Source organism: Pseudorca crassidens, chromosome 5 (genome assembly GCF_039906515.1).
Source record: "Pseudorca crassidens isolate mPseCra1 chromosome 5, mPseCra1.hap1, whole genome shotgun sequence".
Classification (NCBI taxonomy): domain Eukaryota; kingdom Metazoa; phylum Chordata; class Mammalia; order Artiodactyla; family Delphinidae; genus Pseudorca; species Pseudorca crassidens.
In genome coordinates this window covers 53336624-53353892 of record NC_090300.1, presented here as the reverse complement: position 1 = coordinate 53353892, position 17269 = coordinate 53336624, and the positions used below count along the sequence as shown (strand labels likewise).

At 41.9% G+C, this 17269-nt stretch overlaps 1 protein-coding gene across 1 annotated transcript; it reads right to left on the bottom strand.

The window, feature by feature from the left end:
• Positions 1-1539: 1539 nt before the first annotated feature.
• On the bottom strand, positions 1540-17068 carry SAMD7 (sterile alpha motif domain containing 7). Its single transcript, XM_067737231.1, has 7 exons — positions 16968-17068; positions 15108-15232; positions 12206-12284; positions 10511-11139; positions 9372-9493; positions 5266-5376; positions 1540-2076 (listed from the first exon to the last, which is right to left on the bottom strand). The coding sequence occupies exons 1-7, from the start codon at positions 17066-17068 to the stop codon at positions 1882-1884; spliced, it is 1362 nt and encodes a 453-aa protein (XP_067593332.1). The 3' UTR covers positions 1540-1881.
• Between the last annotated feature and the right edge of the window lie 201 nt (positions 17069-17269).

Sequence of the window (17269 nt, the reverse complement as noted above, 5' to 3'; positions counted from 1 at the left end):
TCACAGTTTCTGTGGGTCAGGAACCCAGGAGCGGCTTAGCTGGGGGCCTCTGGCTCAGGGTCAGCCACAAGGCTGCCGTCAAGCCGTGGGCAGGAGCTGGATAGTCATCTCAAGGCTTGACCTGGGGAAGAGTCACGTGGCTATTGGCAGGCCTCAGAAGATCTATTGCCGAGTTCAGTCACACGGTCCTCTCCACAGGTCCGCCTGGAGACAGAAAAGCTGGCTTCCTCCAGAGTGAGCAATCCAACGAGAATGAGAGAGAGGACCTGTGACAGAAGCCACAGAAGTGACACCCCGTCATGTCTTCCATCTTCTATCCCTTAGAAAGAGTCATAACTGCAGCCCACCCCATAGGGGAGGGGAATCACACAAGGTATGAACATCAGGAAGCAGGGGTAACTGGCATCCATCTTAGAAGCTGCCTACCACAGTTTATATTTTTATTTTTTCTATTTTTTGGCCACGCCCCCATGGCGTGGGGGATCTTAGTTCCCTGACCAGGGATTGAACCTGTGCCCCCTGCAGTGGAAGCTCAGAGTCTTAACCACTGTACCACCAGGGAAGTCCCAGTTTGTTTATTTTAAATATAAATTTTAAAAACAGAAAATACGTTCTCATAGTTAAAAATTTTAAATGTACCAGAGGATATATAGTAAGAAGTCTCCCTCACACCGCTGTCACCCAATACCCTCCTTGAGCAAACGCTTATCAGCTCCCTGCGGATCCTTTCACAGTCTTTCTGTTCAATGTGAAGTTGAAAGAGTGGGACTCCACAGGGCACGCGCAGAAGCTGCCGTCATCGTCTCCCCTCGACCTTGCCAGTTCAGTACTGCTTTGAGGAGGTAACTCTTCCCCACCTCTTGGGTGAAATAGGAGGTGGTCACTATGCCCTTTCCTCTCCCTCTCAGGTCATAAGGAGTCCTCCAGTTGTTTTTAGTCATAACATGGTTTCATATCAGAAGGAAAAAGCTGAGTAACAGTCGAACTCTGAACTTTAAGGTTCGAGCTTCTGCCCGTTCCTTTCTCCAGCTTCCTTCAGGCTGAAAGCCTGCCGTGAGAAAAGCTGGGGCCTTGTGCTCAGCTCCTCTATTTCTCTATTTTGTACTTCACTTTCTCTTCTTCCTCCTTCTGGCTCCACTGGGTTGCCTCTGTCTCTCTCTGGGCTGGGGGATGGGAAGCCAGTGAAGACAGTTAGGAGCTGTTTTTCAGTGTCAGTTTTTCTGGCTTCTGCACAGATATCCTCGTGGAAACACCCAACTATAGCTTTCTTTTTTTGTTTTTGAAAATCAGAAATAGACCTCTTTAATGAAGGTCGTCAAAGGGTACAAACTTCCAGCTGTAAGTACTAGGGATGCAATGTACCACATGATAAATAGAATGAACATGCTGTACGTTATCTATGAAAGCTGTTAAATAAGTAAATCCTAAGAGTTCTCATCACAAGGAAAAACTTTATTTCTTTCATTTTGTATCTATAAGAGATGACGGATATTCACTAAACTTATTGTGATAGCTGTTTCATGATGTATTTAAGTCATATCATTATGTGGTACACCTGAAACTTATGCAGTGCTGTTATGTCAATAGTATCTCAATAAAACTGGAAGGATAAAAAAGAAATACACCTCTTTATATATACAAATTTGATGTTTGCAAATTCTATCCTTCATTTAGTATTTGCTTCCAAGGATACGGCTCCAGCCACTTTGTGATGTGGTCACCTCAGGAAGCCTGGGCAAGGCCTCCTCCCAGAGAGCTCAGGAGGGTGGGCTTTCTCTCCCTCTGATCCGCCATCTGGTCCTGGGAAACCCCCGCACACCCTTCAGAATATGCCAGACTTTTCAGAAAACCGATTAAGACTGTTCTTGCTCTGTGAGGGTTTTAATTTCTCATAGTATCTCGCTCATTTCTTTTAGGAATGATCATATCCTGGGAACAAGGAACGTCCAGTGTATCACTCCAGGAATTAAAATCCAAAAGAGGGTTTGTATCTGTTGGTTGATTGAATGCTTGTTTCGTGTAGGTAGGAAGTGAAAGTCTTTTCTTGTAGAATATACTTTCCATATGCTGAGATACCTTAGAAGACAAAATATAGTAATTACATCTATGAATTCTTTCAATAACACAGCATATTCTGCTAAGCCACAGGTGGCAGGGAGGCTGAGGTAATTTCAGGCATGGGACATCTAGAAGGACACAATTCTAGGATGCGGTGGGCTTTTTCTTTTAGAATCATAGTGTTTACATTGTAAAACTGGATATCAAGGTGGTAGGAGCTTACCAGTTCCTGTTCTTGGTTCTGCTGTGGTTGATCTGCACACACAATTATTTTACTCTGAGTTCACTCTAGCTCTTCCTTTCCCAATGGTCCCACAAGGGTTCCCACAGACACCCTACTTCACCTTCACCAACACCCAGCCCGTCCTTCTCCAGGTGAGGCTGGAATTCTTTAGAACCTCAGCACACAACAGGCCTTCAGTGGGCTTAGTGTTGAGACATAAATAAGGCTGCGCTGGGACCTGGTGCCCTAGTACTAACCAGCGGGCTCCTACACAAACCTGATGCCAAGTGGGACGCAGGAGATTTCTATATTGTTCACATTGTTACAGCTCAAACCCCCAGCTCCCTCCATTCTAATAATATCTTTCTCAAATTCCAGTAACTTTTTCTTCTCCTACCCCTTTCCTTGTGTGCTCAGTCCCGGTCTACCTTCTACGTCTCTGTTCTGGAGGGTAGGTTTTCTTCTTCTTAGCAGTTCTTGCTGTAATGGAACTTTGCCCTTGATTCCCATTTTGGAGATTGAGATTTTGTTATCCACTGATTCCTGCCTGCTCACCTTCTGGGACTTTCAGATGTTACTCAGAACCTTCCAATTTTCCTGCTTCAATGGGACCCCTGGAAATTCCCAATCCCAAGGACTCTACAACTGTTCTGCTTGGTTGAACATCTGGCATCAGCTGGACCTTCCCCCTCCACCTCCCCCCCACCCCCAGCTTCTGTGGGAGTCCTGTCCTGTTATGCTGGTAGATGGGGCCTGGGATATAACAGCTCAGCTGGGCTGCATGGAAGCACTTATATATATCAGATAGGAGCATAAGAATGCTAGCAGCAAGTGAGGAGAAGATTAAGAATGACTTGGGGTTGGCCACATTGTAAGGACAAAGCAGAACAAAAAGTGCAACGAAAGTGATAGACCAAAGCCAAAGAAAATCAGATTTGAGAAAACACTGCAGTGTTATTGTAAGTACTCCAAGAGGTACAGTTTCCCTACGAAAGAAAAATCAATCATTTAAAAGTGAATATTATATTGTACCAATGTTAATTTCTTAGTTTTGACAAATGTGCCCTGTCATGTATTATGTTAACATTAGGAAAAGCTAGGTGAATTCTCTGTACTAACTTGGCAACTTTTCTGTACCTAAAGTTATTCCAAAATCAGAAGTTGAAAAAAAGAACATCAATGGAAACACTGAAGTATTTGCATTAGAAATAAAGAACTTCTTTACCCTGAAAAGTTTAGGAAAAATAAAAAGGTTTTTGAAGAACATTCTGGAAACTCAGCTCCTGGTCTAAGCATGTATTGTGAATAAGTAAAGTACTGTATAAATTCTGAAAGAATTAGTTGAGGCTTCTTGGTTTGACTTTTAGGAAACTCACTCTTTCAACAAATAATTATTGACCTATTATGGGTTTTGCACGTTCTAAGGTTGTATCTGTCAACAAAACAGATAAAGATCTCTGCTCTAATGGAGCTCACATTCTAGTGCGGGCAGAGGGAAATCAAAAATAAATATAACAAATAAATAAATTATATTGTGTGACTGAACGTGATGGGTACTATGGGGAAAAAGAGAAGACCAGAAAAAGGGATAGCAGTAGTATGTATGGGGGCTGGGCCGTGTGCAATTTTAAGTAAGGTGAACCAATCAAACCTCACTGAGATGGTTTGGTGGAGCAAAGATGAAGGAGATGAGGGAACAAAGCATGAGGATGTTGGGGGAAGAGCATCACAGGCAGAGGGGGGAACAGTGTGAAGGTGGAACCTGTCTAGATGTTCGAACAGCATCCAGAGGCGAGTTGACAAAAGCAGTAACTGGCAGGGAGAGACTCAGAAGATGAGGTCAGGAAGGCAAGGGTGGTGATGGCTGGAGAGGACTGCAAATAATATAGGACTTGGACTTGGACTTTGAAAGAAATGGGGAGCTGTTGCAGACATTTGAGCAGAAGAGTGACATGATCTGTCTCATGTATTAGAAGAATCATTCTTTACTGCTGTGTGAATACGCTCCGGGTGGGCAAGGGCAGAGCAGGGAGAAGAGTTAGAAGGCTAACGCAGTAATCCAACGAGAGAAGACAGTGCCTTAGACCAGAATGAAGCAGTGGAGGTAGTGATGAGAAGTGGTGCTCTGGAGCTGGCTTGTTCCAGCTCTTGAGACCAATTGTTATAATTTTAGGAAATTTGCAAGCTAATTGCCAGAAATGCCATTATTAAAAATTAAATTATATAAAGTTACAATTAGATATATTATATTGCAAACTAAAGTATTAAATACCCCAAACCTATCACTTAATTATTTTTACCTACTTATTTTACTATAATTGTTTATTATTATCTCTGCTCTTGAGGTTGTTTACACTTGTGCTATCCACATGGTGAAGACAGTCTGAAATGGGGAGCTGCTGTGCATCTCTTCCCAATTCTGTATTCAGTGACGCTGCATATGGAGTTTGTCAGCCATGGTGGGAGGACTGACACCACAGAAATTGACAAATGCTACGAATTGGGGTTCATTTTTAAAGACAGCAGGTTGTTAAACATTGGCCAGCACACCACTGCTTTGTGCCTTCCCAACCAAAACTAGGAACGTGTACCAATGCCCCGTCCAAAGTTTTCAGGTTCCCTTTTTTTTTTTTTTTTTTTTTTTGCGGTACGCGGGCCTCTCACTGTTGTGGCCTCTCCCGTTGCGGAGCACAGGCTCTGGACGCGCAGGCTCAGCGGCCATGGCTCACGGGCCCAGCCGCTCCGCGGCATGTGGGATCTTCCCAGACCAGCGCACGAACCCGTGTCCCCTGCATCGGCAGGCGGACTCTCAACCACTGCGCCACCAGGGAAGCCCTCAGGTTCCCTCACTTTTATCATGTCCCCAACCACAGAGGGGAAAAGCTTAATAAAGAGGTATTGTTAATGTTACAACAAGATAAAGGTAACATATTTCTCTTAAGCTTCATACCATTAACACGTTTAGTTACGAAAAATCACACTACCTGCGACTGGATCTTTAATGCCGGCCCCAGCTTTAAGCCCATAGTGCTTCGAAGATGCCCCTCTGTGAGTAATGGCAAAGTTTCTCCATCAATTGCATGATCTTTAAACACCTTATTAAACACAAAAGATGTCAGCTTTGTTTAAATGTCTTTTTTTTAAGACCTAACCTATTTTCATGAAAGCAACTTGAGCGACCTTTCTGAAACACAAAGCTAAGCACGCCACTCCTCCTTAAAACCTAGACTGTTTCCGGGATGAAGTCACAATCCTTCAAGTCTCTGTGGCCTGATCCCTTCTCCCTCTTCAGTCCCCTATCCTGCCATCCTCACCTTTCCCACCTTGGCCCTGGCCTCTGGCCACTAAAAATTATTCTCAAATCCCAACCATGTTAAGTTCTCTCTGGCTTCTGGTCCTCACCTGGAAATTCCTCCTTTGCCTCCCTCTCACCTTGTTGCCCCTCAGGTGGTAAACTCCTCACCGTCAGGTCTCACTTTCGATGCCTCTTCCTCTAGGAAACCGTAAGGCCCTCCTGTGTGTTCCTACCATGCCCCGTAGCTGCCCTCTCCAGCATGGTCACGCTGATGTGGAATCCCTTACGGTGCCCCTCTTCTGGACTACAAGCTCCGTGAGAAGAGGAACCATATTTGTCCCATTTCCACTGTGTGTTCCGTGCCTCGGAGGGCATGCCTCAGGACCAGCAGAAAATTGGATTCTTCTTGGGAAACTTCTGTACCAGGAACTTTGTGTTCTAACAGATTTTAGTTATTTACAAACTATATTTATTAAGTAATTATTTCTTTTCCTATTTTAACTGATCAAATTGTAGAATGGCTAATAGAAGTAACTTAATTTGGGCCAAAGCAAAAAAGTGGACAGTTTGGGTTAGTCTCTGTAGCCTTATTTTGGGGAAATGTATGATATTTCTTAGGTTGTCTGTTGTTTTGAAATATTTTGAATAACTTAAGCATACCTTCTACCACCTTTGAGAATTCCTAGGGCCCCAGGTACCCTTGGCCGAAAATCATATGGCCCAATAGCCTCAATGTAGAGTAATTATGATGGAAAGAGCTAGATTTGGAGTCACACACACATTTTTTTAAGCAGTCCTCTAGCCACCTTTAAGTTCAGCTTTACTCAGCTGCAAAATAGAGCTAATATCTCCTTTGCAGAAGTATGGTGTCGATTAAATTTAAAAGACAATCTAAATAATTTACTTAGCACTGTGCCTGGCACATAGTCTGTTGCCAATAAAGAGTAGGCGCTATTATTATGATTTTTTGTAAATGAGAGAACCAGCACAGAAAAGGTTAAGTGAGTTGCCCAAAAATCATAGCTTGCCTGTTAGAGAACCTGTAAAATAATGTATAGTTCATGATTCTGATCCAGAATTTTCCCTGCTTAACCCCACTGCCAATCAGCAAAAGGAGTGCTGATAAAAATAGTCACCTATATTTATGGTAGAAAATTTACCTAATTTCTCCTTCCTTTGTAGGGATTCCATTGAGCAGTGAAGGGACCATGAGAGATCATCCAAAGAAGGAGAAATCACAGAGATAAATTTTCACACAGAGGTAGGCTGGCACCCAGGGCCTGAAATGCATGAGAGCCTAACCTTCAGTCCTGGTGGATGGACCCTGGGCCTGAGGCAAGGATGCAGAACATGCCTCTGTCATTCAGAAGATACCCTCACTTCATTCTCATGAGAGCAGCTTGGGCCAAGTGCATGGTATAAATATGCATGTATTTTTAATAATTTCATTTATTTTTAGAGAGAATACTTTCACTGCTGACTTATTTGAACTAGACATTGACTTTGAACAAAAAAAATGTGTTACAGGGTATCCTGGATGTCCCTAAATGGCTGAACCACCCATCCTCTCTTCACAGCTATTTAAGATTTCATTTGCAAGGGGCTTTGGATTTTCACTGCGGTTATTTTTTCCTGAATTTCCTTTTTCAACCTGCAGAAGGTGGGTGGTTGGAGGTTGCTGCACCTAAGGCAGAGGTGAGGAAGAAGAGGACAGAGAAGGGGACAGGGGGTGTGGCCCTGAGTAGTCCCAGGGGCTGTGAGTAAAAGCGGATGGCACATTGCAGACAAGGGTTCCTGTGAGAGCTGTGCACAAGCAGTGCTACTTCAGAGCCTGTTGCGCTCAGACGGCACCCAGCTGCATCCAGGGGGGTGCTCCCCATTTCTGTACAGAACACTGTCACCGAACACAGCCTGGTCATGCCCAGCAGAGTGTGGCATCCTTGCTGTTGAGGTCACCAGCAATTGCTAAGAGGGGAACTGACTTTAGTGAGGAAACAAGAGCAGGACTTGATCCTAAACACATTTGAGAAACACTTAGAAATAACTGTACCACTTCTTGGGGTGGGGAAGGAAGCACCAACATCCTGTTGGTAAGAGGTAATGAGTCAGCAAAGTTTGGGGTCTTCGTGTTTATGTGACGTCTTTATACCCATAAGGGGACATCTGGGATTATAAAGTATGAAATACATGTAACATTATTTATTACAAGAGTGGTTATTATAAACTGCATTTTTATGACTGTGAATCACTGACTGATTAAAAATAGTGAGTTCAAACAGATTCAATCCATCAGAAGTCAGTAATCAAATGTTCGTTATACATGGGGTTGCTTCTTTCTGGTTATCAGAATTTGGTAACTTCATTGTACCACTTGAAAAGCGGCATAGATACATTTAAAAAGTGACTTACCCACGGTTAATGACTAGTAATAAAATAATAAGGTTATACTCATTGAATAGGCAAAAATAGAACAAATTTTTTTAGCAGGTATGCAAAAAGACAAAGTAGGTGACTTGAAGAATACAACCTGCCTCATAAGTAACTTGAGATTCTGCTTTCTCTAGAAGCCTCTGAGGCAATGATGAAATTAGAATCTACTGAGTGCCAGGCACTCATTTATGCTTACAACAATCCTTTGAAAATGTATTATACTATTATCCTCATTTTACAGATGAAAAAAACCGAGACACCGAGGAGGGAGGCAATTTGTCTTAGGTCACATGTCCAGAAAGTGGAAAAGCCAGGATTTGAACTTGTACTTTCTGGTTTCATAAGCCATACTCTTAATCACTACTCTATATGACTTTTCCATTGGTCCAATAAAAAGAAAAAAGGAAGAAAAAGAGAAAGGGAAAGGAAGGAAGGGAGGGAGGGAGGGAGGGAGGAAGGAAGGAAAATTTTTAAAAAATTAACAGCATTACACTGAAGAAAATATCACAAAATGAGATCTGAAAAAAGTTATCTCTAACATCAGTTACTTATGATGTAGTTAAATCATAATGTCCTTTTCTTGCTTTCTTTTACTTTAAAATATAAACCAAAGATAGTTATACCAGATTTAGTAGGCACATTGTTGCTTGGAATTGTGTTATTAAATCACTTGAAAAAGTAAATTATATGCATGAAAATGTAGCACTGACATAAACTTCAAAAACTTGGCAACCCACCATTTTTATCTCCAATTTTCCCATATAAGTGAGGCTAGTTTTACTTTTCAAGTGTCCTGATAGTTCATTATAATTTAAAAAATAGTATTTATCTACCAGATTAAATTATGTGTGTAGGCGTTTTTATATATTGCCCTAGAATAAAAACGGAATTTTAAAATAGTTAATTTCCAACTTTTCAGATGTATTTCCTTCTTGTCCTTTTTAGAATAAAGTATATATTTCTGTTATGTATGATAAGTAGCCTAAAACTTCTGATACAGAAGTACATGCCTCCAAATGTTTGCTAAATGGATGAGCAGGGAATACAGTAGACACCTCTCCTTCTTCTTGGATGTTTGGCCTCTGAACCTCCTAATTCTGGGAGAATTCCACATCTCAGGAGCCTTAATGGGACAGAAACTAAAGCCAGACACTGGCTTTCCCAGCCTCCCCTGAGGCTGGGGTGGGCACATGACCCAAGCTCCACCAATCAGAGGCTTCTGTTCCAGGGGAGCCAATGACATACAAAGGGAGAGATTATTAGGAATGCTCTCTGGGGTCAAAATCAAGTTCAACAGAACTCATTATGAAGGAAGTATATTTCAAAGTGTCTAACTTTTAAGAAAATACTTAAATGTTGCGTCACCTGAGCATAGTCTGAACAACCTGGAAGGCCACTAATGAAGTTGTACACGTCATTCACGGTCCATTTCTGAATATCTTCATCCAAAGACAGATTTTCCTTGATTGTAAGAAGCACATGTGTTCCTTTAAAACAGAAAGAAAATTATTTTGTGGGAAAAGGGAAAAGGGGGAAGCTAAGAGTACAGTTTCATGTATAGTTACATTCATTTCCTCATGTTCTATTACCACAGAGCAGTCCCTTTACATAGATCTACACATAACCCCCTTAAAAGATAGAGTTACTGAGAGATGATTTCTAAAAAAGCTTAGCTACCTCCTTTCTTTTCTTCCTCTAAAGGATCTTTAATGACAACCTTATCATAAATAAAAACAAAGTTCCAGCTTCTCTCAGATTCCAATAGAAATACCCTGTGGATTTCATTCTCCAGATTAATACTACCATGTTCTATGATGTTACATGATTTATCATGCTCTCTAAGCCATGTGAGAATTTAGCTACATCTTCATCAAAATGGCAAATTAATATTTTGTCAGGGAAGCAGTCGGTATGGTGGCTAGATTACACATATCCAAATCCCTGTGTTTTAAAATATTTTTATCTAAAGAAGTTCCAGTTTTAAACTATTTTTTATCTAAAGAAGTTCTTGAATACTATTCAGTGTGTCTTTTTGGGGCAGGGGGTAGTGTGTTAATACTCTTAGGTTAGAGAGTATCATAGCAGTAGTGAGCACTGAAAGAGCTTCTGTTTAATTGTTTATTTTTTCTACACTTAAATACAGGGGAGATTGAATTCATACTTTTAAGCAAGAAGCCCCTCTGTTTTGTGTTGAAGAGATTAGATTAAATCAAAAATTAAATTAAAATGTTAATTAAAAATTCTGGTAGGCTTTCCCATCCTTCCTCATATTTACCTTCCTAGCCTTTGCTGAAATTCTCTATATAGCAAATATATAAACACAGATACATTGCACTGTTATGGCTGACTGGAACTAATGTAATAAATTTTTCAAGAGGAGGTAATTCTAAGTAGGATCAAGAAGAAGGAGGATAAAAAGAAACACAGTGGTTACAGCTCACCATGTAATAACTCCAGGGACTTGATGACCTGCGGTTCATGAGGATTAGCCCCTGGACTCCTACCTGGCAGAGACGGTCGAGGAACTGGCGGGTAAACCTCATTCTTTTCACCACAGGCTGCCAAAACCTGCTCTGAAGGCTTCTCCTTCCCATTGTCCCAGGCCTTTTCTTCCAGGGGAGTGCCATGAGCTCCCCAGGGTTTTCCATGGCCGCGCTCCAGCTCTCCAAAGGTGTGGGCAAGAGCTGTAGATGGCTTTTCTTCAGTTTCACCCAACTTGTGATTGTTGAGAGTGTCTGTTTCTGGGTCTTTTGCATACTCATTCTCTTCACAGGGAATTGCACGGGTTTGGCCTAGGGGCTTTTCTTCTACTCCACTTTTAGAACTCTCGGTGTCACTGTCTAGAACTTTCTGATTCCCTGTACCTCTCCTGAGACGACGACATTTCTGCCCCCAGCTCTCTAGAAAGTGCGGACCGGTTGCCACTAGCATGGGGTTTCCCTGAAAGTTTCTCAGGGCGCTTCTGTGAGCATGCAGGTCACTGGCAGGGAGCATGCTCCTGCCATGGTCGGTGGCTGGGCCAGCTGGGATACTGAAGCCATAAAGGAATGGTACCCCTAGGCCTGCTAGTCCCTTGGAATTAACTTTTTCTATTCTCCTTTGTTGGTAAATGGCATGCATTTCCATTTCCATCCTAAAAACAGAACAATATATTTTATAAACCCAACAAAACCATTAGAAATATCATTTTAATGGCCCTCTGCCTTCCCTATTGTAGCACCTCTGCTTTTCTTTTGAGTCCTTATGCTACTTATCTGAAGTCTGTTAGGTGTAAACACGAATCTCCCAGACAGCCACTGGGAAGGAGAGTCTGGAGTAAGATCAGAGGTGAAGGGTTTGGCTGAATCTCACAATGGAAGTCTAAGGCCAGTCTTTAGAGCACTGTCTCTAATGGATGTGACAATCTTAGCAGGGATGGGGAGAATGCAGCACAGCATTAGTTTCTTGCCAGAGATTAATCCTCAAAGAAATTAAAGTTTTGGGAAGAAGTTTTTAAACCTTACAGTACAATTTTAGTGAGACTCAAGAAACACAGAAGTCTCAACTGTTAAAGTTAATGCCAGTGGTAAGGGTTGGGGAAGGGAGAAGGGGGGAAGACTTGCTGGTATTTTTGCTTACTTTACTTTGCTTATTGGTCATCACCTGGACCCCTTAATGTTCAGCAATAACCTAGTCATCACTGCTGTGTGTTTCTCCTGGCTGTTGAAGGCCACTTTTAGATTGACAGGGGGCTGTCTGGGCTCTAATGGCATAGTTTGAAGTGGGATTGGCAAGCTTGGCTCCTGTCTTTGAGCAGAACTGAAGTCATTTAAGACAGAAATGCCAGTATGAATTTCAAAGGAATCACAGCTAGGCATTTTAATTATGAGACACTGACAAGCTACTGTGATCTGTAGACTTAGCTTCGCTGTGTAATTTCTAATCTTGTTTTTATCCTTAAACAACCTGTGTAAATGTTTGTATATGTTTCTTTTTGTAATATTCCTGGACTACTTTTTGAAAGTAATCAGTGTGTGTGTGTGTGTGTGTGTGTGTGTGTGTGTATATAATCAGTGAATACATATACACAAATATAACAATACATACAAAAACAATACACAAATACAATAAATGAATGAATATATAGAAAAGTATATATATAACAAATGAATAAACAAACAAGTGAATGAATAGAAAATAAAACAACATTGTTACATTACCTGGCAGTATGCTGCCTTTGAATCATTTCATTCCTTCTAGCCATTGCCTTTATGGATTCAGGTGGCAAAATGCCCCAACCTTAAACAAGAAAACCACCATCCCACCCCACAAACAAATTAACAATATCCACTTGAAAATAATGAAAGAAAATAAAATGATTTAAAACAGTATCTGCAAAAAACCACCAACTGAGCACAGTGTTGGAACTGGTATCAGTTCATGGCTGTTCAGAATCTTAGAGTCACTTTGGTGATGGCATGATAACACCAGATAATTTTTTTCTTTTTTATGGCTGCGCCTTGCGGCTTGCGGGATCTTATTTCCCTGACCAGGGATTGACCCCAGGGCCCTGGCAGTGAAAGCACCGAGTTCAAACCACTGGACTGCCAGGGAATTCCCCAGATATTTTTTTTCTTTAAGTATGGGTCTCACGACTGGCAATGTTTCCCTACCATACTTCAAAAGGAAAAAGATGAAATTAACTGTGGATCTCTTGATCGCTTGCTTTTTCAGTAAATATTGATAATTTTTTTTTGGAAGAAAAGAATTAGCTGACCTTAAAAAAAAAAGTAACTAAGTGCTTCTTTATGCACTGAAATCCCTGGAAATAATACATTGGGTTTGTTTTTGTTTTTGTTTTTTTTGCGGTATGTAGGCCTCTCACTGTTGTGGCCTCTCCCGTTGCGGAGCACAGGCTCCAGACACGCAGGCTCAACGGCCATGGCTTATGGGCCTAGCCACTCCGCATGCATAAGACTGCCAACCCATGGGGTAATGCCCAAGGATGCAGAGACTGTCCATGTGAGAAGATCAGTGTAGAGGGTACAATTCTCATTACCTGGATTTTAGCACCCTATGAAATGTGGACTCATCACACCTATTTCAAGTTTCTTTCTCTTTCCCAAATAGTTGACATCAAACTTAGTGCTAGTCCTGTTGTAATAATCCACTCCCTACCTAACATCCCAAATTTTGAAACAGATCCCTGTCTTAATCCCTATTTTGCTAACTTACTTAGTGGCTCGGTTTCTATAGGACTGAGGCCCTACCCTTGCCCTTGCTTACTCTCTTACACGTCAGCCTTGAGGTGGGAGACTGACCTCTGTTCCTGGGACAGGTTGTCAACCTGCCTGTTTGTATCCAACTATTGGCAGTTTCTGGATTCTTCATCAGTAAGAAGCTCTTTCTGAGTCAGCAATGCAGCTATTTCACTGGTCTGCTTAATTGCTGCCTGTAACTTCGGGCTATAGATTTAACCTGGTTCTTGCTGCCAGATGGGGCTACCACCCAGGTTCAGCTGATGGGCCTGTCACACTCCAGTGGGTGTGTCTAGTTTCAGACCTGGCCCCTGCTCAATCTCATCAAAGTGGAGCCACATGCACTGCGGCAGACAACATGCTTAAGTCCAGGCAGGCCAGTGTCTTCACTGGCCCTGGCACCAATCTTATTTCTTTCTGTCTCAGGCTTTTCACTCACATTGTTCATATCTAGTGGGTTGGTCAAAAAGTTCACTTGGGTTTTCCTGTAACATGGAAAACTCGAATGAACTTTTCGGCTAACTCAGTATTCAGAGTTGTTGGAACTGGAGAGCAGGGACAAACAGAAACTCACTGAATATAGTTTGGGGGAGATAAGATGCATCAATCTGATCTTCAATCTTATTCCCTCTTGAGCCCCTACACTCATGTTTTTACTGACACCACTCTGCTGAAATTGCTCTTATCGAGATCATCAATGACCTCCACAAAGCTATATCTAATCATGTATTCTTGGTCCTCATCTTACTTGGCCTTTGAGTGGCACACTTGACACAGTTGCTCACTCTTTCCTTAAAACACTTTCTTCCCTTGGTTTCCAGGCCTCCGTCCTCTCCTGGGTTTCCTCCCACCTCAGTGGTTGCTTTTTCTATATCTCTGTTTATCTTCTAGACCCTGTTGGTATGTCCCAGGGATCATCCTTTTAACTTGTAACTCATCCTTTTAACCCACTCTATGGATGATCTCATCTAGTCTCATATATCCCGATGACTTCCAAAATTATATCTCCAGGTTGTCTCCAGAAGTCCTCCCTGGACTTCAGCTGCCTTCCAGACATCCCCCCATTGATTGTCTATTAGGCATCTCAAATGCCTATGATATCCCTCCCGCCCCAAGAACTCCTGCTTTCATGGTCTTCCTCAACTCAGTGAAGAGCAACTCCACCTTTCCCATTTCTCAGCCAAAATTTCTGATGTCATCCTTAACACCTCTCCTCTTTTCACATCTCATATCTAAACTCTGAGAAAATCTTGTTGTTTCTACCTTCAAAGTATTTACAGAATCCAGCCACTGCTTACCATTCCTACTGTCACCACGCAGGGCCAATCCATCATAATCTTTTGACTATTCTAATAGCCCATTAACTCCCATCAGTTTAACTCCAGAACTTTAATCCTATCAAGTTTGTCCCCAACACAGCAGCCAGAGTGATCCTGGTAAAATGTAAGTCAGACCATGTCATTCCTTTGCTCAAACTCCTCAAAAGCTTTCCCTCTTCCCCAGAATAAAAGGCAGGTCCTCACTATGGCCTATCAGGCCATATGTAAACTGCCCCAGGGCCTTTAACTCTCAGACCTCATCTCCTCATGACCTCATCAGTTCCCGCCTGTAAGATAAGACAGATAGTAATTGCAGATTTTCATGTTATTCATCAGTAAATTGATGGTTGGAGGAGTTAAGCGACTTACACTTGGTTACACAGTGGTGGAACCATGATTTAAACCTAGGTAGTAATTATAGAAACTACAAGTATAATCACCATACAGTTTTGCCTCTAAAATTTGCCAGTAAATTTGATGGCAAGCTTAATGCAGCAATCCAGTTCACAGTGGCTCCACAGACGAGAGCCATCTGTTGCTCATACCTGAGTAGACATGACTGGACAGCACGTTCGGCATATTTGCATTTGGTAGAGCAGAGAATCCAAATTGGGAAGGAACACAAAACTGTCTTGGGTCAGTTGGAGCTACAGTGGGAGGCAGTAAATCTCTAGGGAAAAAGATACAAATTAGGATATTACTCAGCCATAAAAAGAAACGAAATTGAGCTATTTGTAATGAGGTGGATAGACCTAGAGTCTGTCATACAGAGTGAAGTAAGTCAAAGAGAAAAACAAATACTGTATGCTAACACATATATATGGAATTTAAGAAAAAAAATGTCATGAAGAACCTAGGGGTAAGGCAGGAATAAAGACACAGACCTACTGGAGAACGGACTTGAGAATATGGGGAGGGGGAAGGGTGAGCTGTGACAAAGCGAGAGAGAGGCATGGATACACTAGATAGATAGCTAGTGGGAAGCAGCCGCATAGCACAGGAAGATCAGCTAGGTGCTTTGTGACCACCTGGAGGGGTGGGATAGGCAGGGTGGGAGGGAGGGAGACGCAAGAGGGAAGAGATATGGGAACATTATATGTATAACTGATTCACTTTGTTATAAAGCAGAAACTAACACACCATTGTAAAGCAATTATACCCCAATAAAGATGTTAAAAAATAAAAGAAAAAAAAAGATACAAATTAGGTAAAATGAATGGAATTGTACAAAATTTCCATTGCATAGACAGTGAGTTTTTTTTTATTGCCATATGGGATTCTATCATCTCTTCCCAAAATGAAGTACAAAAGTCCTGCAGTCTCTATTGGCTTAAGTAGAAATATGATGAGAAAGCTTAGGAGGAAGAGCTCTACTAAGGAAGGACTAACTCAGCTGCCAACACAACAGAGAAAGCAGGAAAGGGAAGTTTTAGGGATGTCAGGGAAAAAAAAAGATCCAATCAAATCAGTACCAATGTCTGATTTTCCATTCTTGACCACAACATTCTTTCCTCATTTGATAAACATACTGTGGCTTGAGTTTTGCCATCTGGGATCAGTGACTACCTGGGTGGACAATTTATTTCTCCGAACTTCAGTGGTCTCTAGAAGTCCAACTCTTTTGTTCATGCTCCATGAACAAGCATAAATACTGAATTTTTCTTTCTCCTCGGAATGTCAGACTACATCTTCAAAAGAAGGGAAGACAGGAAACTGCCAGAGTGTACAACCAAAATACTGCTAACTTCACTTTTATTGCAAAGAAAGAATTGCTCTATCACAGGAAATCCAGGATACCCAATTGTTATGGACTGAATTGTGTTCCTAACCCCTGCCCCACCATGCGACTGTCTTTGGAGCCAGGGCCTTTAAGGGGGTAATTAAAGTTAAATGAAGTCCTAAGGGTGGCGCCCCAGTAAGACTGGTGTTCTTATAAGAAGAGGAAGAGACACCAGAAGTGCATGCACACAGAGAAAAAGCACGTGAAGACACAGAGAAAAAGGCAGTCAAGTCTGCAAGCCAAGGAGAGAAGCCTCAGGAGAAACAAAACCTGCCAGTACCTTGATCTAGGACTTTCAGCCTCCAGAACTGTGAGAAATAAAATTAAGCCACCCAGTCTGTGGTATTTTGCTACCACAGCCCTAGCAGACTACATCCACGTTTGCACCTATGCGATGCCTGTCACATAGAAAGTGCTCCTTAGCTATTTGCTGAGAGAGGACGTCAAGCAGGCCTCAAAGGGGAAGTGATGAGAAGTTTGTTGAAGATGTGGCCGGCAGATTTATTGCACCACAGTTCCCTGAAATAACATTAGACAATAAAACAACACTGGGATTAACAGCATTTGAAACCTTAATAATATCCATTTTCTCCTTTGACTGGAATATCGTATTGAAGAGAAATACCTATCCAGACTTGGAGGTTCAAATGGTGAGGGAACCAGTGGAATCCTCTGATGCCCTGATGCTGTCAATAAAGGGTTCACGGCCATCATTGGATTTATCATCAATATCTCTCGCCACTGATGGAGTTCTAAAAAAAACCAGATAGATATGTCAACAAATACCTCTACTTTTTGTGAACTATTTGAATTCTTCTTGAACACGATGAACACTTTTTGTATTTTCCCAACACTTGGGAAGCCTAACTACAGCAAGATTTCAGTTACACAAAAACCCCTCCATTGTTAAGTACCCAGATACAACTG